Source organism: Coturnix japonica, chromosome 21 (genome assembly GCF_001577835.2).
Source record: "Coturnix japonica isolate 7356 chromosome 21, Coturnix japonica 2.1, whole genome shotgun sequence".
Classification (NCBI taxonomy): Eukaryota; Metazoa; Chordata; class Aves; order Galliformes; family Phasianidae; genus Coturnix; species Coturnix japonica.
This window is the reverse complement of record NC_029536.1, coordinates 1855116-1877643: the sequence shown is the minus strand read 5'-3', so window position 1 is coordinate 1877643 and position 22528 is coordinate 1855116. Positions and strand designations below refer to the sequence as shown.

Here is a 22528-nt window from a genome sequence, read left to right as displayed (position 1 = left end):
TGCACACGTTTATCCACATATACCCGGGCTGTATACAAAGGCTTTCAGCTACATCTGTTAGTAATAAACTGCTCTACTTTCTCCATCAAAAGGCTTTTTAAGTCACGCTTTTAAGAGGTCATTAAGTTCATTTTGATAGGTGCCAGGAACATCGTCTCCCTTTCAACTTGGAAAACTCAACAACAAAGATTGGGTAAGCCCTCCAGCTTCCCTGTGAGAACTCAAAAACCCCATGAGTCAGCCTCATTTCCTCCAATGAGAAAAAGATTCTATTGTTGCAAGAGATGTAGAGGAGCTCAAGAAATGGGCAAGATATTCACATATCAGTCACGGCCTTCTACACAAAGATAAAAGCCCCAAGCAAGAAGCTTTGCTTGCAATTATCATCTTTTGTATCTCTATCAACACCTTTTGTACCTAAGGGCTTGGGTGATAAGAAATCACTGCACTGCTTGCTAGCAGCTGGATCCTCCTGGAGGAATCAGCTATAGAAGACCTAGAAGACTTCAGCACTGACACCCACAGTCTAATAGGGCACAGTTCTGTTGTGCCATTTAGCTCAACCTGAGATGCACACACCAAATGCAGATTTGCTTTGCTTAGCAATTTCTCACCCACAGTTGAGGACAATAAGAACAAGGGTTGCCTGGTGACTCAAGGAAGAGTTGCATCACAGTGCAATGGGGAGAACCTTTTTCCTCTGGTGAAGCAATGCTCTTAAGTAATCGCTACTTGCAGTTTCTGCACTTGAGTGAGCTCCATTCATACAGCTCCCATTGGTCACTGCAGGGTGTATTTTTGCAGGTCTTTTTCCAGCTGATCATCAGGATAAGGGCGGTGTTTGCAGAACTATAAATCATTATTAGAGTGATAATCTGTAGATCTGCAGACAAACAAGAAAAAAAAAAGGGTTTTAAAAAGCCACTCCCTCTATTTAAATGGCTTTTAATGTGTAATCTGCTGCCTTCAGGTCAGCAGAGTTCACTCTGAACAGCTTCTAGGAAGCTCAACACTAAGAGCAGCCATCCTGCCACAAACCACAGCCATCATCTTCAAAGCCAATGGAAGACCCAAAGCTGGTCACCTACTGCAGCACTTCTGTCCATGCAGTGAGCTGGGCGGTCAAAGGGGAAGTTTCCAGCACAGTGAAACCTCTCCCCCCATTTTCTCACCTTCCCAAGTTTTCATAACAAGTCTTTCCAATGTAGTGACAAGTAGATTCTCATGAATCAGCTCTGTAGTCTCCTAGAGACCAGCTGTGCTTGTTACCCATACAGTTTACTCATCAGTGTACCAGGAAGAGGACCAGAGCCACTGTTGAAATTCAGCTGTGTTAGCTACATGTTAAGTCATGGGGACACCCAAGTTCCAGCCCTCAATAGATTGGCAAATGTAACTTTGATATCAACTGCAGGGGCCTAACCTAAGATTGCTAACTTAAGAAACTCAGATTTAATTAAAACGCTTGTTAAGCTGAGACCACTGCAAAGAGCCAAGGTGTTAATAACCTGTTTAAACTTCACACCTGGCATTGCTATCCATACATCAGTTCTAAGCCCTCAGCACAGTAAAGGCACTAAAACTACATGCACGTAAGCTTCCCTAAAGCTATTAAATACATGTGGTGAAGTCTTCCATTGTGGGCTTAGAGCAAAGTAAAGCAGTATTCCTTGTCCTTATAGCTCAGCCACATTACCAGGTGGTGAAAACAGGCACACCTCACACCCAGGGAGATGCACCTACTCCTGTCTATGACTCAGCCCTCATATTTCAACAGCTCTGTTTTACACTTCCTCTAGCTACTCTATGCATCTTCTCACAACCCTACCTGCTTGCCAAGACATTCTGTGTAGCTATCTGTTTCAGCCTTTCTGCTGGTGAAGACAGGTTGTTCTCTCCTAGAACAGGATGTCCTTTAATGCTGTGATATAATCCCTTTTGTTTTGGAACCAAACCACTTCAATAGACAAATAAACACACGTTTTCTCCCTTGTGTTTTTCTTTTTTCCTCTCCAGATTAAAGGGACACTATTTATTTAGCACCTCATACAAGCTCAGCTCCTAAGACACAGCTGCTGATTTTTATGCTAAGTGACATAGCATTCAGATAGAAATAAGTACATAGCTCAGATCTTACCTTTATCCTTGGCTGTGCTGCTTGTGCTGGATGGCTGCCACACTGACAGCTAGCAGACATGACACTCAGCTCAGGTAACTCCTCTAAGAGTCCTTCTGGAGGAAGCAGCAGCTGTGAACATGCTTCCCACCTCAGGAAGCAAACCAAGTGGTGATTTGGGAAGCATCCAGAGCAGAAGGAAGTAATTGAGCAGGGAAACACTTGCTCCAAGTCATTAGCAGGCAGTGAGGATTAAGAACCACTTTAAATGGGAACTACTTAAAAAAAATAGTTCTGTTTGTTTCTATTAGAAACATTTAGAATAGATCAAAGTTACTTCTCCTGTTGCATTAAATCTTAGCTACTGTAATATTTTGACTTCCACTCAATGAATTATTTAGCAAGCCAGGTATGAAAACATTTGTTTCCATCTGTGTGCAAAAGGTCAAGATAATACATAGAGTTTGCTGATGCAAGAACAGATTTAACAAGGGGTGACTCTATCCCTCCCCTACTCTGACTTACTGATTACATTCCACAGCAGCATTTTGTTGGAATTCCGCAGAGCTCTCCCTGACTGTCTCACTCAGTTGTCTTTTCTCAGCTGAAATGTAATCACAAACAAGATGAAGACTTACAGATTGACAGATGGGGGACCTAAGAGTCATTAACCTTCCCCCAGAACAAGAAACAGGGTCACCTACTGAAGCGAGTGATGATACAACTTTTCTTCTTTCCTTCGGAGCAGAGTTGTATAGCTCTTAAGAAATTACTATCAAGTTATATTAATATAAAATCAAATATTTTAATGAAATTAGGGAGCGCAAGTGTAACAGCTCAGATATACCACTAGAACTGATACTACTGGGCTGTGGGGTATTGGCTGTTTTTAAAAGGCTCTTCTTCAACAAGCATGCAGATTGACAAACTACTAATTCCTCAGAGCATCAAAGATCCTGAGCAAAGAACTTCAAACCACTTAAAGTGTGTATATATTGGAAATGTCTTATGAGCTGGTGGCCTGCACACAGCATCGCACAGATAAAAAATATACTACTCTCAATACACAGAGCTAAATACTTTCACATTTATCAGAACTTTCTACACAAGTTTGTTTTATAGAGTTCAAGTTTTGAGTTTTTTGTATATATCTTCCACCTGTATTAAACAAATGCTTATTTACATTGTGGATAAAGTGTAAAGGCTAGTAAGGCCGTATTCCCATACTGTACTGTAACACTGCAAAATACATATATACACATATAACCTAATATAGGCATCAGTTCTAGAAAAGTCACCTTACGTTTGTACAACATAATTGAGTCAGTATGAAAAGACAGCTTTGTTAGCACCAAGCCACTCCAATGGTTTTTATGAACCTTCTTGGGCCTTCTAATTCCACAGGAAGGACTGTCCAGCATAGCATTCCAGCTGAGGAATGCAGATCCTGCTGCAGAACTGGAAGACCCAAGCAACACTCTATGTGCTACGGTATGTAGATTACAAACAACAGGCATAGGAGCATCCAGACAAGCTCTGCAGGGTTAGCAGCTGTCGCTCCAGCATAACAGCCGTGAAGACAATTATGAGATAAAGTCCATTGTGTAATTGTATCTTGTTATTGTCTTTCCTTTGGATACATGACAGCAAGCACAGAATTACCATTAACACTGACTTTACTGAGACCAAGTGGTTTACAAGCCAGGCTAACCCTGTGCTGCAAAGGCCAAATGGCAAAGAGCTTCACTGCTCAAATTCCAAAGGAAAGAACTCCTCACGCTGCTCATCGCCTATGCCTGCTGTGGCCAGGATGGTCTCTGTCGTAACGATGGCTCGCCCGCTCATAGGAACGAGAACGCTCATGCCTGTGATTTCCTGTAGTAGTGGCTCTTCTTCTTGTACTTCCTGAGTGATCGGAACGCTCTCGGGATCGGCTCCTGGATCGAGACGAAACTCCTGCTGTGTGATTTCCGTGCTTTGTGTGCTGAGTACTTATAGTCTTTAGATTTCTTGTAACTTCTCATTTTGGAACTTTTGTAAGTCGAGCTGTGGTTGAACTGCCTCGGAGGGGAGTCGCTGCGGCTCCTGGAGCGGCTGTGGGACTTGGAACCACTGGATGTGGAGTAACTTTCACTTTTCCTACAGGAAGGGTAAAAACATGATTTTATAAGACTCCACATTACTACACTAACAGCTGAAGGTCATCACAAGAAACAGACTTTATGTAAAGTACATAATGATACACATACTGAGATGACTTTATCTACTTCCGTGCAGCAGCACTCCCTTCAACAGGCACTACATACCTGTGTTTAGGGGATGCAGATCTGGATGGTGATCTTGAGTAACTTTGATCTCTACTTCCACTTCGACTTCTGCTTTCTCTGCCTTTCTGAACCCTGCAAGGGACAACAAACACAGTAAGTTTTGTTCAAGGTAACAATGAGGGAGAAAGTAAGTTTCTGTTATGCAAATCTTACCCATTTACAGGGCTATTCGAACTTGTTCTTTTGGCTCCTTCTGCTTTCCTTTTAGCATTCTTCATTGCTTGAACAGGGAGCGGTGAAGGTTTATTTCCTTTAACCTCTTTTGGAGACTCTAGAAAAAGAAGCCTTTGTTACCTTGTTTTGAAAATGTGAGCACTAACCAGAAGAGATAAGGATTGAAGCCTCTCCCCACACTACTTGCATTTCACTTCTAACAACCCCTACTGCATCCATGTTGTTTAGGTACATGTGCAACTGCCCACAGGTGGATCTGAAGAACCCCAAGTCAGGATTTAACTTGAAACATTTCCACCCAAATACTACTATTACTGTCACATAAGGGAGTTGACTGCAATAGCAGCACATTGCCTCCTACAGCACTTCACAAAGAGAGGGAATAACAAGCAAGAGAAGAAAATCATCTCAAAAAGCCATGTAACAGACCACAAGTTTCAGACCTCTCACCCAGAAATACTACTTACTGAAGTTCCCACCCAGATCTGTGCTGTATTTCTTTAGCATAACATGCCAAAACCGAGTATTTAAGTCTGCTTGTGTGTGGTTTTGGCAGTAGATCTCTCCACAGTATACATTTAAGCTAGCTTTAGACTAACTTGAATTTAGTCTTTATCTGTTTCAAGAACTATTCAAACTCCACCATTACAACTGTAGATGAAAAAAATATTCCAAACAACTCATCCACTGCTTACCATTTTTAGGTAGAGGGGAAAATCCTGACGTGTTATCCAGTACCGGGGCTCCTTCAGGTAGTAGACCTTTAGCTTGTGCTTTTGCCTCTTCAATTGCTAATTTCTTCTTCTCTATTTTACTTTCCAGATCAGACAGATCAACCTGTAAGGTCAAGAGCCTCACTTATGACACAGCTTTGCAAGCTAGACTTTCTACTTATTCCTAGGGCAAGGACCCAGACCCTGTGACTAAAGCCCTGTTCCAATAATGTACCAAGCTTGCAGCTGGTGTCAAACAGGGTAAGCTTTTCTAACTCAGGTTTCAACTTGCAGCCATTAGGGGACTCAAGATATGAAAGAAACAAACCTTTTTCCTAGTATAGAGCTGCAGAATTTTTAAGCAGATTTCTTGTATCTCCTCTTCTGTTGTCCCAAAGAGTAAAAACCAATGCGGACGATTAGGAAGCGGAATCTGAAAGAGAGGGGATACTCAGTTCTTGCTTCTACTATAAGACCTAGCAAACTTAAAGTTAATGGAACCACAGGCTCACCTCCAACGTTCTAGCTGCAAGGTATATACATGCACAGGCAATGCTTTCTGGCTGAAATCTTACAAAGACATCCGTCCTCAGGCTATCGTTCATGTAATTCCTGAAAGACAGGATAACAGAGTTGCAGAGAACAAGATCTTCCCTCCTGATGCCCCCCCTCTGCATCTTCTCTCCTCTCCCCCACCCCCAGTTCTACAAGTACTGCTTTTTCCTGCATTCAGCTAGACTTCGATATTACATCCCTGTAGATCTAAAAAGTAAAAAATTAAAATTGAATGATTTTACTAAAACAAAAAGAAAAATCCCTCAAGGGGAGGGATGTGTGATAGAAATTAAGTTTGACTGACTGGCTGCTGAAAATTCAGCTGTGAGATGAGAACCATTTTTAACTTCCCTTTTCCTTCTGGATCTCTACTGGCCTGCTCTCATGCACTAGAGAGGATTTGCATGAAGACAACATACAATATAATCTGAAGTACTCAGTTACAGACTTTTAGGTTCACATGTTTCTGGGCTGAGCCCAGATGGTTTGGAAAGCAGCAGCTCCTGCAGTAGTTATCCCATGAAAACGAAGTCCACTTCAGCACATGCCAGCCTCCACTGAAGATATAAGGGATCCATTCTCCTTTGGAAGCACTGGTTTCCATCCTGTACAGAATTCTTTCCGATGTGAAAAGCAGCCATAGAAGAAAGGTCTCTGGAAACATCAGTTCAGGAGAATACTCAGTATTCAGGCAGATCTCTTCCTTGGCACATGAAACACGATTTCCAAATTGTCCAATTTCAATAATGTTGCTTAAAATGAATATTCACAGAATGAGAAAACTGTAAAATATTGCATATAATATTCCAGTCAGTACACTTGAAAATCATTCTTCTAAAGTCTTAAAAACAAAGCAACTTCCTCTGAATCTGTCAGTTGAAGCCCTTAAAAAGATCTAGATTTTTAAGCACGTATATCAAGCAAGGTATCACATGGGGAGAAAACAGAAAACAAGATCCTCTATATAATAAATTATTTTAAAGTAGTTGTTATTAATTATGTGGGTACCATTATACAAGGATTCACTAACCTCCAAGACATCCAAACCAGAGACCACAGTCTAGACATTGGTATCCATTTTACACAGGAGAGTTGAAAGGAACTCGAAGCTTTTAGATGTCAAATTCCCACCTGCTCTGGTTGTCTTACATTCTTGCTTTAGTAAAGAGCAACTGCTGTCCCAGACGAGCAGTTGTAAACATCAACTCATCCTTCTAGGAGAAAAGAACTTTAAAAGCCACTCGTATTGTACCACAAAAATAAAATGAGGGAACAAACCCTTTAGCAAATATAAAATAAGAGGAGAAAAGTGGTACTTCAAGCATTAGAACTTCATATATACTTAACTCGTCAGGTTGAAAAACTTGACTGCTTCCAACCCTGGCCACTGTATGCTTTCTGTGTGGGCTCAGAATCAGGTGTGTGAGGAAATGAATCCTTGTCACAATGTATTCACCAAAAAGTAACGTTGTAAAATGCACATTTCAAAACAAAAGGCAACAACTGTACTGGATATATCCACCTGTTATCAAGTACTGGAACCTACAAGCATTAGTATGCAGATGTGTCATTGTAACATCAGAAACATTTCTCAAATGGAGTAATTTCCTCCCTCCTCCTCACTTACCCCTCCTTCCTTTGATAAGGAGTAGAGAATTGGTAATGAGTAATATATAATTGACAGCTGAATACTTCATAGATTATGACAAGTTGAAGGGACCCCCATGTAACAGTACTGGAAATAATAGTACTAAATCAGTCTCAGATGATATCTCTCATTTACAAATTGAAACTAGCTTTCGGTTTTTTATTGTTAAACCATATAGGGATGTATTAAATCCTACCTTCATTTGCTCTTATCGTCTAAAAATACATTTTTTAACAGCTGTAAAAGTTTAATACTAAAAACCATTCAAAACATTAACATCCAAGTTATAAAACATACAACAGTCAAAAAAAACACAATAAAAATAAGTCAAAGTTTAAGCACAAGAAGCAGTTGGCCAGTTACTATACTATCATGTGTATACCACCTGTCTAGAGTCAGCCTTCTCTTTGTAGAGCCTGCTTTGGTTTGACTGAAGACGGCAGCTATCCCTGCACCATAGCGCTTGGGCAGCAGAGGAGAAGTCTTAGTCACTTACCCTCAGAGGCTACCCTTTGATTAAAAGAGTACAGAAAAGAAAAGTCAAAACTGGTTCTCTGTACATAGGCCACAGTACCAGACAGTTCAGTCAGCAGAAATATGATCTTTGGATTCACACTATTTTTAAACCACGACATGGTTAAAAAGCATCGTTGCTTCAAAGTATTGTTTATTTAAGTTTAAAACCTGGAATTTCTCACAAGCTTCCCATATCCAAGCAAATCTTTGCAGTAATGAAAGCAACAAGGCAGAGGACATGTCTCGGCAACCACAAATACAATGTGCTCATCCAGTCTTAGAAGCTGAAACCTTGCATTATCCATAGGGATAAGAGAAGTTTATCTGTGCTGAGATGTTTTGACGCACCTGTAATCAAACTCAGGCAATGGGAAAGGCCATTTCCCAGCCTGGTAGCACACTGACTACACAATTTTCCACAAAGAACAAGAAACAAACAAAACCCCAAGAGAACCATTAAGCACTCAATGTTTTCCCTTCAGCTGAAAGGTGAAAGCAGAGAGGAGGGTAGTGAGAAGTCAGGGTGGAAAGCTACCTTACCATTAAAACAGAGCCTCAAACTTAAGAGGCCGATCAACATTTGGGTAGTAGTTTGGGCACTCCAAGAAACACTGGAGCTGTCTGCAGTGGCCCATAATCACTTCAGAGCATTGCTGCCCAGAATACATCAAGTGACATATTTCTGCTACTGCCCCTGCTGGTCTCTTACAACAAAGAAAATCAACTTACCATGAGGTCTGGACCAGGTGTTGGTTACGTTCACATTCTAATACCTGAAGGTACATAACGATTATCTGGAAGATATGGGTTATTGTGTTATTAACAAGAATCTTGAGAGCCACCTATATATTTCAGAGGGACATCCATGAGGTATCCAGTTTCCTTTCAAGTTCTAAAACATTTCACATAGGTGTTCGCAACATCAAGTGGTCACCCACACAACCTCTGCTTTCCAGTGCAGATGTTGGCATGAGTCAACACACAACCAGATCTGACCTTCCTAGCTCTCCGTCTTCTGAGCTCAGTCATCATGCTATTCATCTAGAAGTCTTGTCTTCAAGCTAGGTATGTTCTCCTATACAACTCACGACTCCTTTTTAGCTGTAACTTGGGAGAAAATACGGCTAGCTGCAATAAGTAACAATGGAAGTATAACAACATTTGCAAAGAACAGACCTAACGTGGTTTGTGTCATTGGTGTATTCAGATTTTTCCCAGGTTTGAAAGGAAAGCAAGAGAACATAGACTACTCTGATTGGAAAAGTTCAGACTCATCAACAAATGAGAGCAAATGCACAATGAGTGATTAAGATGTCAACAGAAGCTAGCTTCACTCAATTACCTACTGTTCTTAGGAACCAACCATACAGCTCCCATGAAATTAAGCACCCAACTCAATGCATTTATATCACATGCAAAAATGAGTACAAAGTTAAATGTATACAATACAAACCTTATGTGGATGCTTGACATGAACACAAAATCCCAACTCCTTTAGAACTCTTCTTTCTGCCTTAATAATTTGGTTCTTCAAGTTCACGTATTCTTGATCCAGTATTAGAGGTACAGGCTTTCTGCAAGACAATGTCATATTTCAAAGACTAACTTAAAACCAAGGAGTACTCATCTGTATGTTAAGCTATTTTGGCGAAAGCTAACATACACCACCACTGCTTCTAACACTAAAAACCTTTACTTCAACTTGGTCAACCCACTTTCCTCCTTAATGAGATCTTCTCAACATGGTCTCCAATTTATTAAGCACAAAACGATACCAACATCAGCCTGCAAAGTTTAATAAATATAATACAAAGCAAACATTTCAGAGCATTTTTAAACCTGAGCTTACTTTTTCTCTCGCAGATGTCGAAGGCGATGGAACACATTAATTACATCCCTGATGCGTCTGGGTGCCTCCTCGATTTTGGATGCCAGATGAACACAGGCCATTGACACGTGCTGAAATATAAGCATTGCAAGAGACTGATGTTCTACTCAAATTAGAAGCTCATCTCCAGCATCTTAAGGAGGGATAACATGAGAAAACAGTGGTAAAAGCAGGAAAACACTGAAAACTTCATAAAAATCACTAAATACTGCACAGCTCTGCAAAGTCACACCAGTTCATAAGCCTGCAGGTTAGTTACCAACGCTCTGATCACATCCAGGTGGGCAACCAGGTGAAACAGAGTAAAAGTTAAGTCACTTTCCTACACATACACATCATGTTTGTTTCTTACCTCCATAGAATGCTTCACAAAAGACTTGGTATAGAAGAAACGCTGGAATAGCACCTGTCCTGTAGCCATAGCAACCTAAAAATGAAACAACCAGAGCAGGTATTAAGGAAACCCTTCCCAGGTATTAAGAAAATACCACTTTGAGTGACTGCAACAGGTTTACGAACAAAAAAAAGCTAATAAACACACAACTTAAGCCATATCCTTAGGCAAAAGGATGCCAGAAAAACAACAAACAAAACCAGAGGGAAATGTAACAACCTATTTTTTAGGTACAGGAAAAGAACCTGACTCACAGAATCACAGAATTATCAAGGTTGGAAAAGACCTAGAAGATCATCTAGTCCAACCATTCCCAATACTTCCCGGCTAAATCATATTCATCAACACAACATCCAGATGTTTCTTGAACACTCCCATGGTCGGTGACTCCACCACCTCCCTGGACAGTGCATTCCAATGCCTAACTACCCTTTCTGAGAAGTAATATTTCCTAATGTTCAGCCTGAATCTCCCCTGGCACAGCTTAAAACCATTCCCTCTAGTTCTATCATTGATTACACGAGAGAAGAGGCCCCAGCTCACTATAACCTCCCTTCAGGAAGTTAGGGAGAGCTAGAAGGTCTCCCCTGAGCCTTCTCTTCTCCAGGCTGAACAATCCCAGCTCCCTCATACGTCCTATGCTCCAGACCCCTCACCAGCTTTGTTTCCCTCCTCTGAACGCGTTCCAGGGCCTCAATGTCTTTCTTGCAGCGAGGGGCCCAAAACTGATCACAGTATTCGAGCTGCGACACCTACATGGCTTTCCTCTTACAACCTGATGCTCTGGATACAGCAGACAGGTGGGATGTTTCCCACTAAGGCCACAACGAAATTCGCTACGAGCGGATCCTACCATGAACGCCTCCTTAACAAAGCCCAACGGGATCCCCGCCCTCGCTTACATCAGCGCTTCCTGCCGCCGCCCTCGGGCCCGGCGGGGCGGCCTAGAGCCGTTCGGGGCCTCACGGGGACCCGCTTTAACTGCCCACCACCTCGGCTGGGTCGCATTGAGGCCTGCAGGCCCCACCCAGGCCTAGGCCGCGGCCTACCTGCGGGAGGCGGAGCAGGATGCCGGCCGCCTGGATCAGCTCACAACCGGTGACTCGCAGCTCGGTCTCCGTGTCGGGATCGAGGCCGCTGCTCATGGACGGGGTGAATCGCAGCGTGTGCTCGGGCAGCAGGCAGTTCTCCAACGTGATCAGCACCCCCGAATACAACCGGTCGCCGATCAGCACCGCCCCGGGGCCCGGTACCGGTGCGCCGCTTCCAGCTATAGCACCGCCCGGTGTAACACCAACAGCGTGAGGCCCCGCGGGGCCGCCGCCCGTTACCGCCGCCACAGCCGCCGCGCTGCCTGACCCCGCCGCCATTTTGTGGTGCCGCCGCCTCGCCTGCGTGCTCTCTCCTCCTCCGCCGGGCGGCGTCTGGGCCCTCACCGCTTCCTCCCCACCCTTTTTCTACTTCCGGCCGCCTCCTATTGGCTGAGCGCGACGCAGCGGCGAGCAGCGATTGGTTGGGAATTTGAACAGAGTAGGCGGAACTTCCGGCTTCATAACTTCCGGCTCTATGACTTCCGGCTTCATAACTTCCGGCTCAATAACTTCCGGCTCTATAAATACCGGCTACGGGGCTTCCCCCTCTCACAGAGCCCCGCTCTCCTCAGAGGTCTTGTGTCACCTTAATGGGGACAGCTGGCTCTGCTGGTGCAGGGTTGGAAGATATTGGGTTATTTTAGCTGTTAATTATTGTTTCTCCCCCTATGACGACGCCAGTCATCACTCAGATTCTTCTTCCAACGGTTCTTAATAAAAAAGACGATTTATTAGGTCTGTAACAGAAGGTATACGTATGCTATATACATTTTAACATCACGATGCCCATCTGCAGGTGTTGATGTCAATAGTGGTGTACAATACGGGAGAATATCCCCTCTGGTTCCTTCCCGTCTCCCAGGGCTGCAAGGAAACCTTCCTGCCTCCTCCTCTGGGCTAAAGCAGCCAGAGACTTGAATGTCTTTGGTTCATAAATGGCCAAATCCGCGATCATCTTCCTGTTCAGCTCCACCTGGGTCTAAAGAGAAGATGAATTGGTGGTTAAGCACCGTATTTAGGAATAGAACACTACAATGCCTTGTCATGACCCGAGGGCTGACTTTCTCAATGTCTTTCCAAGCCCAACTATGAAGCAAAGAACAAATCTCTTATGTTCTAAACAGAAGATGCTGTATGTTTTGTATATTACTTCTTCTGATTCTTTTAACAGAGGGCCTAAGAAAAATATCCTTCAAGGAGAAGCAACCACGCCTACCACAGTAAAAGGAGACTGAGAGAAACAGGATTAGGAAAGAACTTAGTGCTTTGAGTGAGTACAATCATAAGCACAGCTTGTTTCAATGCTAAGGAAGCAGAACAGTGCTCCCTTTGACAAAGGGAGCTTTTCCAACCATGCTCCAAGCTGATATTGCCCATTCAGGCTCCCATTTGGACACCCCCACCATTTCTCTTCAAGGACTGGCAGCTGCACGCTGAGTTTCTTACTGCTGCAGCCAGCAATTTTTGACCTGTTTTGTCAAACTACATTACTCAAGCACCATCCTTACCTTAAACAGATTGCTTATGAAAGCTGAGTACTTCAAACCATGTTCAAGAGAAGCTGCTTCGATCCTGGTGATCCAGAGCTGAAAGTGTAAAAATTAACATATTGGATGATAAAATATTATAGAAATAAATATCTGTCACATTGATCTAGTAAATACTCAGACCTACATTCTTCTCAGTGCAACATACATCTCTATGACCTTCAGAATGTGAGCTTTTCCAGATCACAGAGGGGCTGTTGCCTTAAATCCACAGCACTTTTCATGTTGGTAACATGTTTTGAGATACAATTCCTCCCAGAGAAAAGTGGCTATACCAGTTCTGCTCTTTCCCTCTTTTACTGCTTACAGATAACAGTTTGCTATTTACCGCTCTTAGGAACCTTTTCTTCTGCTTCCTGGCCTTTGTTGACTTCACAAAAGCTCTCTGAACATTTCGTACAGCCAACTTATAGCAGCGGTTCTTCCTTCCACGAAAATGCTGAAATATAGAGATATTCTTGTTAACTTTAAAGCCATTAAACCCTTCAGTAATGCTAATACATATGCTTGTTTGTATTTCAAAGCCCATCATAACAACAAGCTTCACGAGACATAACCATCAGTTAAGCATATACTGAAAATATTCTTTCATCATTTTACAACTAAAAACCTTTCAGTCCAGCAGGAGGGAGAGAAAAGCCAACCTCACTATAGGCTGTGGTTCCAGGTGGAGAGCAACTCATGCTTTTAAACAACTTCTAAATCTTTACCATTTATCCCCATTTCTGAGCTACCCTCTCAGTTTTGTCCACAGGGACTGGACAAGACCCTCTGCTAGCACTGTCATCCCTGCATCACGACAAGCCGCTGCTGTATGGTCAGTGGAATAACCATCATCTGAAAGAACTCGCACTGCTGCTGCCATCACTTAATTGAACATTTCCCATCTCAGTTCTGCTCTCACCAGGATACCAACCTGCCCTTGAGAAAAGGCAATTCCTGAGCCAAAGCACAGCAGTCAGAACTTCAGTTCAAACCCTGCTTGCGAAGCACTGCCTTTCAAATATCAAAGCACGCTTAAGGACTGGGGGGAAATCTGTTTTTTCACCCAAATAAAACCAAACCCCAACATCAGCCCTTACAGGCTGCTACTCCCGTGGTGCACAGAACCCCCCTGCTCCTCAAGCATGCTAAAGCAGCCCCAGGCCTCCAGCGTTATTCATACACCAGGGCTACACAAAACGCTGTTATTTTCTTTTTCAGCCCCCTCCAGGGATCCGGACATCCACGGGGACGAGCACCCGGGCCGGGCATACTCACCCGGGCATACTTGAGCACCTCCTGCACCCTCCAGAAGCGATCGGTCAGGCGGCTGCGCAGCCACAGCGGTACGCTAAGCTGCACCATGTCCCCGCCGAGGGCACGGCAACGCCGCACCGCTCCGGCTTCCGGGGCGGGCACAAAGGAGGACGGCCCCCGCCCTTCCGCCCTGGGCCGCGTCTGGATGGGGTGGGCTGGATCGGACCTGGCTAGGCCGCACCGGACCAAACGAGACCTCACCGGGCCGGGCTGGGCCGCACCGGACCAAACTAGACCTCGCTGGGTCAGGCTAGGCCGCATTGGACCAAACTAGGCCACACCGGACCAAACTAGGCCTCACCGGACCAGGCTAGGCCGCACTGGACCAAACTAGGCCTCACCGGACCAGGCTAGGCCTCACCGGACCAGGCTAGGCCTCACCGGACCAAACTAGGCCTCACCGGACCGGGCTAGGCCGCACTGGACCAAACTAGGCCTCACTGGGTCAGACTAGGCCTCACTGGGTCAGACTAGGCCGCACTGGACCAAACTAGGCCTCGCCGGTTCAGAGTAGGCCGCACCAGACCAAACTAGGCCGCAGCAGGCCTAGCTACTCTTGCAGCCCCTCTGAGAGAATGAGGCCATGGAGCTGTACAGTGGTTCCTGTTCACTGCTGCTATGTCACCATGCACAATTAATGATGGATTTTAGGGTTTCAGCCCCAGCTGGCTTCATCTTGACCTGCTCTTAGAGGAAAGGCTGGGATTTCACTGGGTGTGTTTGTTGCATGGGTGTTAAAAAGGAATGATTCAGTTTGTGCTGAAGTGAGCTTAATAAATATGAATTAAACCGAGCAAACTCCAACACTCTCTCTTTAATTTTGTGTTTGTGGTTTTAGCAAGTTCTTTTGACCCATCATTAGCACTGGAGTCAGTCATTCAGCCCAGCTGGAGCAAGGCTTCCCCTGTGCTGGGTTTCAATTGCTGCCCAGCCTTGGTGACCGACCATAAAGAGGGCAATTAATGTAGAACTCAGTGCTGGTGGTACATCTTGCTGTGTTTTAGGCATGAGAGATGGTGAAAAGTGAAAAATTATAAACCACAAGGTGGGGCTGTTGGGATGGACCAAGGGCAAGTTACTTAAAGTGAGGGTCTGCCCTTAGAGAAGACAACTATTGACATTAACACACCGCTTTGAGTGCCTCAAAGCAATAATACTCCTGTTAGAAACTTCTCCCTAAGTTACATCAAGCCGCCTTTTGCACTCTGTGGAACTCCAACACAAGACAGCAGAAGCGATTTGGGATAGGATTTGAGTTGCCTGGCACAGTGTTTTCTGTCTTTCCATGGCTTAAGCCTCAAATTTGAGTGTACTTCCTATAGGGCTTGGTGGTGATGGTTTGGTTTTTTGCTTTGCTCCCTAAGTGCATGTCTTATCCCTTCTCCAGTTAGAGGGCTTAACTCAGACTTGAAAAATACTAGATATTTGAACCAGGAGCTGTTGGCAGCCATTCACTATGCTGCGACCGTTCAGGAGCCTCCATGCCATTTGTCATATTTATTACATCCGATGCCATCTGTTTTCCTGCACAGATTCGGGGCTTTATTACCACCATGGCTGGCCTGTGCAATAACTGAACGCAGGATGTATGTGATAGTTATTTCCCTGTGGACGTCTGGGTAGGTCTGTGCAGACATCTCACATTTTGCAGCTTGAGGGAAAGCTATTGGCTTCCGTTCTCCCCTAGGAGCCATTCAGCCTGAGAGAGTGGTGAGGAAATGGGTAGAACAAGATGAAAATGGGCTTTTCATACAATGTGACTGTTTTAAAGGTCATTCCTCTCTATTTTTTTTTTTCATCTCTTTCTCTCATGCATGAATTCATTAGTAGAAAGGAGATAGGCTCGTTTGTGGTCGTTGAAAAATGTTGATGATTGATACTGACTCAAGGGTCCGAAAAGACAAAGAACACACGCAGGCTCTGTTCTCAGCCTTACCACTGGCCTGCTAGCTGATAGAGCAAGTAAATTCCCTTCTCCACGCCTCAGTTTCCATATCTGTGAAAGGAGGAGTACTCATACAGCTCTTTGAATATCACGCCTGAAACTGCCCTGGGCAAAACCTGAATGCCTGTGCTAGGTGTTACTCTGAGCCTGTGGTAGCACTCTTGCTCCAAATCTTTTGCCTCTGCTTATGAAATAGCTGTGCCTTACACCGTACATGCTAAGCAGGTTTGCATCTCTTGTGTTTTTCCAATCGATTTTAGAAAGCTTTTCGTGACACAGCTGGGAAATCATTGCAGGATGTGCTCGATGAGAAGTTCCTCTAGCAGTTACTTAGAAGGTTTTCACAGCTTGTTCCCTTTCTCCCAGGAAAGCAGCTGTCCAAACAGAGGTGCTCCTGGGGTTTGCAGTTGTGTTAAAATAGAAATCGATCTGTCAGCCAAAGTGTTCTGAAATCGATTTGATTTTCTTTTATTATTACATAGCACAGTTTTCAGTAACATTTCAGTGCCTGGCATTCAGAACTGAAATGGTCCGTCTTCAGGTTTGGAAGACAGTATTCTATTTATTCCTTTTTTACTTACAATTCAGAGCCTGGGTAAGTTAGTTTCTAATCAGCTTAGATAAGGAACAAATCAGGCTGCAGGCTGATGGCAGAGTCTATTTTTAACGTTCCCCTCCTCACCTGGCACATCAGCTTTAATTTTTTTCTTCTCAATGGAGGGAATAAATAACAACAAACAAAACAGATGTCACCTTCAACATTAGGGCTAAAGGAAATAAAATAACCCGAGAATCTAGCTGAAATCATTCCTGGTAAGGAATAGCACGACTGCCTGGTTCTCTGTGTGGAGAGTGGGTCTCCAGCTCCCAAGTGATGCTTAATCCTCCCCTGTTGCTGCCTACAGGTGAGGGGCTTTTCCCTGCAGTCAGGAAACACTGAGAGTGGAACTCATCCAGTTGGAACATACAGGGGGAATGGTCACTGTTCATCCCTTTGGGTGAGACAGGCACGTACAGAGCATGAGAAGCAAAGTGAGTTCCATTGCTATGTCTGGCCACTGTGTCTGTGGGAGATCTGGATGGCAATCCAGAGAAAACACACTTCAGAGAAGGAATGAGAAGAAGCACATGGCTGGAGGGTGCTCAGGAAGCAGAGTGTGTCCCTTCAGGAACAGATGGAACTAGCTCGCGTGCAGAAATGTGCCTGCTGTTGTTTGTTCCCTGCTGTATTTCAGAAATAAATGTCTCTTGTGCCACTTCATATATAAACAGGATTATACTGGAGATAGTGGCTCCCTTTTTCATTTCTTCCTTTCCAAAAGATCATAAGGAAGCTCAGACTTTGCATAATTAACAAACGTTTCAGCATCTTTTCCCTCAATTAGGCCTGAAATGACCCTTTGTATCTCAAAGCAGGATGGAGAGAGACGTGCAGCTGAAGATCCATGCAGGACCTGAGGAACCAAATCTGAGCTCATGGAAGTGAGCCACAGTCTGTGACCCTCAGACTGATTTCTCAATTTCATCTTGCCCCTCTGTTCTTCAGGGTGTGTCGGTGCTAAGGACAGAACAAGGTGTTCTTTGGCTGAGGGCTCTTAGTATGGATGCTGCACCTCACTTATGAGCTGTACTCAAGTGCAAACGAGTTAGGGGAAATTTTATTGCTAGATATTCACAAGGTGAAGCTCGTGAGACTTCTGAATGCTGGATAGGTTTAATAAGAGCCATAGAAAAATAATGAAGTGGTAAGTGGATCAACTAATAATTGTAATAGCTAGGAGAACTGCATAACCAATGTGCATGGTGTCGAGTTGTTTTTAAAACTTCTTATTTGTTTCATAAGGCTTTGTTCTTGCTGGTATTTGAAATCAATACCAATTTTCTCACACCGCTCTTCAACCCACTTGAGTCTTCAAGCCTGCACTTCAACGCTGATTACATGTGGCAGGCTGCAAATGGTCTCAGGATGTCTCACTTTGTACAAACAGTATGTGACAGTCCAGGGGGGTACTGGGAGGACTGGGAGGCTTTCTTGAATGTGTCTTCCTTCAATTCATACATTGCAAGCACAGCTTGAGCAGTCTCTCAGCCCTTTCCTAGTGGAGAATGTCTCTAGGAAGTGGCACCAAGTGGAAGATAGGACTCCTGGATTCCTTCCCTGCTGTGCTGTGCTGAGCTCTGCCTTCTGGTAAGACCTCTGCACCTCTTGGAAGAAAGTTTTCTCCCTCCTGCACAAGTGAATGCATCCAAAAGGTGATATATATGTAGAGGTAGCAATGGTTTCTTAAATAACATTGATCAAATTAGATAGGTAAAATAAGTGATCATTACTCTGCCTTCAGTACAAGAGCACATCAGTGTGCTCTGCAGACAATAACAGGGGTGAGCACAGAGAACAGAAGGTTTCTAAGCTATATAGTGATTATTATCAACTACTCTGAGGCATTTTAATCTAGAGAGAAAATGAAGAAAATGAATCACAGGCAGAATAATAATTTCAGTTTGAAAGAGACCATCTTGCCCTGGGAATGTATGGTTTGAGCGTGGCTCCTGGGTGCTGTGTGCTAAATCACTTGTGAGGCAGATGTAAGTGATTGGCTGGCACAGAAAGCAGCTTCAGAAGCCACACTGTAAACAGAGCAGCGCTGCGAGGCTCTGAGGAAGGCACTGCGTGCATTGGAACACTGGTGACAGCGGGGAGCAGGGAGAACTGAGACTACACACTGCTCCCATCTCTGTTTCCATCTCTGCCTGGTGTGGGCAAGGACTCCATCAAGGCAGAGGGGAGGGCAGCTCTGCTTCGTTATCCTCCCTGGATACTTTGTTTGGATGAGAGTTGAGAAGGAATATTTCCATGGGTACAGGATGAGGAGCATGGAAAGGTGATTTAAAGTCGACGACCTGTCTGCAGGTGCTCAGAGTTGGAGGAGGAGGATGAAGCCAGGTGCCCTCCTGAACCGAGCCACCTATCAAGGCTGAGAACAACCGCTGGGGACCTCTTGGAATCGTACTCCTGGGAAGAACAGGATTTCAGGGGTACCATGGATTCAGAAGCAGAACTATAGCTGTTGCCAAGCTGCCTTAAAACTGAGATCAGGGCACTACCAGAAAACAACCTAAGAAGGAACAATTTGTCCTGGGAAAGCAGGTGGCCAAAAGGCCATTCCTTCCTTGCTCCATTACGCTCTCTGGCTGTGTTCTTGTCCATATGTGCAATAGCTAAGAAAAGCTTAAGCAGATCTGTGGCCGAAACAAAAGAAGCCACTTTGAAAAAGCTTTGGGTTTGATCAGCAGCATTCTTGAAGCATGGCCGACCAGGAGACCGAGGACTTAGCATCAGAAAGCCTCTTAGCCAAGTCTAAGATGCATCCCAGCCTCCCACCGTACGACATGGATGACCAGCTCCTTCCCAGGGAGCCACGGAGCACCTGCGGCTGCTGGGCATGGGCTCTGCTGGTAGCCACCATGAACCTCTTAGTCTTTTTCATCAACTTGCTCCTGATGCTTGTTATCTTCACCATCGTGTTGCTTCCCACCATTGTGGTGGTTTACTTTGGCTTCCAATGCCACTCTCAGGTAAGTAAGATTTGCTCCATTTGGAATGAAAGTTTGAATGGGGAAAACTAAAGGGCAAAAGAGATCTGGTAGTGTTTGCTACTTTCCATGTAAGTAACTTTTCTACAGTGTTTGACATATTTGATCTACCTAAAAAATAAGTCAGCATTAATAAAGCCAAGCAGAATCTGTAATCCCTCTTATGCCTGTGTACAGATTCAGATGTTCCTGTACAGTTTCTAACTTGTAAGCAATGTATTTGCTTGGTCAGGAAGGGCTCTGGCTGTGCCTGCTCCATGTGGTTGCTATCCTCTGAATTTCATTATTCCAAGAATACCTATGAATTTCCTCTTCTGTTTCCATAAATATGTTTGGCATCTGTTGATTAAATGGATGCTGAGAAGCAATTTCCCTGTTTTCCTCACCAGCAGTAGCTCTTAGAGCAGCTCAATCTGGTTTCTCTTGCAGGTTACCCAGAGTTAGGAGGGTTCTCTTCCTGCTTTGGGGAGGAAAAAACAAACCCTGCAATACTTCCTCCCAGGAGGGAGAATGGGCTCTGGAAATAGATGCTGTTGGCCTCCCCATTCCACAAAAGGGAAGACTGAATCTTCTCAAAAGGACACATTTACCTGAGAAACATAAAAAGGGAGGAGGTTTATTTTCCTCCCTTCTTAATAAAGTCTGTGCATCCCATCTAGTCAGCCAAATCCTTGGGACCTCTGAGTGAGCAGATCCTGGTGTGGGAGGTAAAGTTTCAGCACACAGACCCTTGGTCTTCACAAAGAGATGATTGGGATCATTAGCCTTGGAAGACCCCAGACTTACCCTTGTACACACAGGGCTCTGCTTGATGGCTTTGGGCTCTGAGGGGAGGCAAAAGGGTTTTTGAGTAGATCAGAGTACATCAGTCTTGAAAGCAACTGCGCTGCTGTTAGCTGCAAGGAGTCTTTTCACTCAGCCTCATCTTTTAATAGAGGTAGATGGGGAATGCTGCAGGATGGCTTGACAAGAGCAGCCCTTTGTCCTCAGGCTATTGCTGTTCTCTGCTTTCCTCGTAGCCAGAGGCTGATTTCTGCACTGCAGAGCCATTAGATGGATTTATTTATTTATTTTTTTAGAGTGCGATTGTGCTGCTTCTACTGCAGAAAGCACATAGAGAAAAGAAAGGAGGCTGGGGGAGGTGGGAGCTGCCCGTGTCATTTCTTAGCACAGAACCAGTGAGTGCCTTGGCCTGGTGCTGCTGCTGCCAGCAGGAAAGCAGGGCTGTAAGACCCAGGACCAGCACTGTGCTGGTCCCTACAGCAGCATGGGGTGAGCAGAACCTCACAGTGGGTGTTGAAGGGCTGAGAGATCCAGCTGTGTACACGGTGGTGCATGGAAGATGGAGCACAAAGTAGGCTTGGGAATCTGCAGCCCACCAATCTGCCTGCAGGATCCGACATTTCTGCTGCACTTTATTTACTTAGCCGTAATTGCCAGCATGTTGTGCTACCCACATCGGTGCAGCAGCAGGAGACCTTTTTATTTGGTTCCCTGATATCGAATGCTGAGCCGTGCTATTATGGATAACTTAATAAAGATGGTTTCCTGCTTCAGGATCAGTGTAGCACTCTCTTCTCACAGTGATGCCCGACTAATCGAAAGCTTGATTAAAGTGTTGTCAGTCATATCGCGTCGCTTGAGGACTGCAGAGGGAAGGACAGCTGTGCCTCATTGGGAAGGCACTGAAACCCAGGGCTGCTTTGATCCCTGTCCCTATCCACCAGCTGCTCTCTGACAAACTCCCTCTGTTCCCACAGGTGCTGCACTCCACCGCCCGCTACTGCAGAACCATCCTGGATGACAACAGCTCCTCAGCCCTCATCATCCTGGGCTTCGTCATCATGTCACCCCTCATCGTGGTGGCCATGGCCACCTACTGCAGCCTGGCCAGGCGCCTCCGACTCCTCATGTGCTTCCAGCCGTGCAGCCGGGCCCTGTACAAGGGAGTGAAGTGGCGCTGGTATGAGGAGGGTGGTCTGTGTGGCTGTGCCAGGGGCTGCAGCCCCCATGTCAAGGCTTGGGTCTGAGCCAGAGGCCCCATCACACCCAGTGCTCCCTTCTGCCTATCCTGACCCTCCCCGCTGCCTCCCAGCATCACCCTGATGCCTCTGTGGAGCAGTGCTCATTGTGAGCACAAGTGTTTATGAGCCACTTCCTATAGCTTTGTCTATAACATAGTAGGTTGCTACATACCACTGGGGAGAGATTGTCAGTGCAGCTCCTTGGTCTTAAAGTGCAGCAGAATAGGAACTCCTCCAGGACCTGCTGTGCTCATGGCAGCTCTATTTCCAATCACCGTTCTTTGGGTCTTTTCCCCCTCCAGCTGCTGATCTGAAGCGTGCTTGTCTGGTGATAGCTGATGGGTATTAACCTGCAAATCACTCCTTGTCCTTTGCTGCGGTTTTGTTCAGCTCCATTTCGAGGCTCTTGGCAGGACAAGCAGGAGATCTCCAGTGGCCTCAGGGTCACTGCAGGCTCTTCCAGGGCTGGGTAAGAGATCTCAGAGACAGTACCTTGTTCTGAGACACCTGGATGTAGCATGAGTGCTGGGTTCAGGTACTGCATCAGTGGGGCTGTGTGTGGCTGACTGCTGTGAGCCCCGTGCTCCCCCGCTGCTCTTCCTGTCTGCCAACTATTGCCATTGCAAGTGCTGTATGTGAATAAAGATCATGCCAAATCTCCACTGGGGGAGTTTGTGTTCTGTCTTGTAGTACGGGC

At 45.0% G+C, this 22528-nt stretch overlaps 3 protein-coding genes across 3 annotated transcripts; 1 reads left to right on the top strand and 2 right to left on the bottom strand.

The window, feature by feature from the left end:
* Positions 1-2899: 2899 nt before the first annotated feature.
* On the bottom strand, positions 2900-11784 carry CCNL2 (cyclin L2). Its single transcript, XM_015882158.2, is given in 12 exon segments — positions 2900-4067; positions 4069-4255; positions 4423-4515; positions 4597-4714; positions 5313-5454; positions 5659-5763; positions 5843-5942; positions 8779-8843; positions 9503-9623; positions 9899-10008; positions 10290-10364; positions 11381-11784. Coding segments are annotated over 12 exon segments (1605 nt in total). The 5' UTR covers positions 11702-11784; the 3' UTR covers positions 2900-3899.
* Positions 11785-12118: 334 nt separating this feature from the next.
* MRPL20 (mitochondrial ribosomal protein L20) lies at positions 12119-14373 on the bottom strand. Its single transcript, XM_015882177.2, has 4 exons — positions 14230-14373; positions 13298-13408; positions 12931-13008; positions 12119-12401 (listed from the first exon to the last, which is right to left on the bottom strand). The coding sequence occupies exons 1-4, from the start codon at positions 14314-14316 to the stop codon at positions 12228-12230; spliced, it is 450 nt and encodes a 149-aa protein (XP_015737663.1). The 5' UTR covers positions 14317-14373; the 3' UTR covers positions 12119-12227.
* A 4127-nt stretch (positions 14374-18500) lies between these two features.
* On the top strand, positions 18501-22491 carry TMEM88B (transmembrane protein 88B). Its single transcript, XM_015882176.2, has 2 exons — positions 18501-19789; positions 21568-22491. Exons 1-2 carry the CDS (start codon positions 19520-19522, stop codon positions 21835-21837), a joined length of 540 nt encoding a protein of 179 aa, XP_015737662.1. The 5' UTR covers positions 18501-19519; the 3' UTR covers positions 21838-22491.
* Positions 22492-22528: the final 37 nt, after the last annotated feature.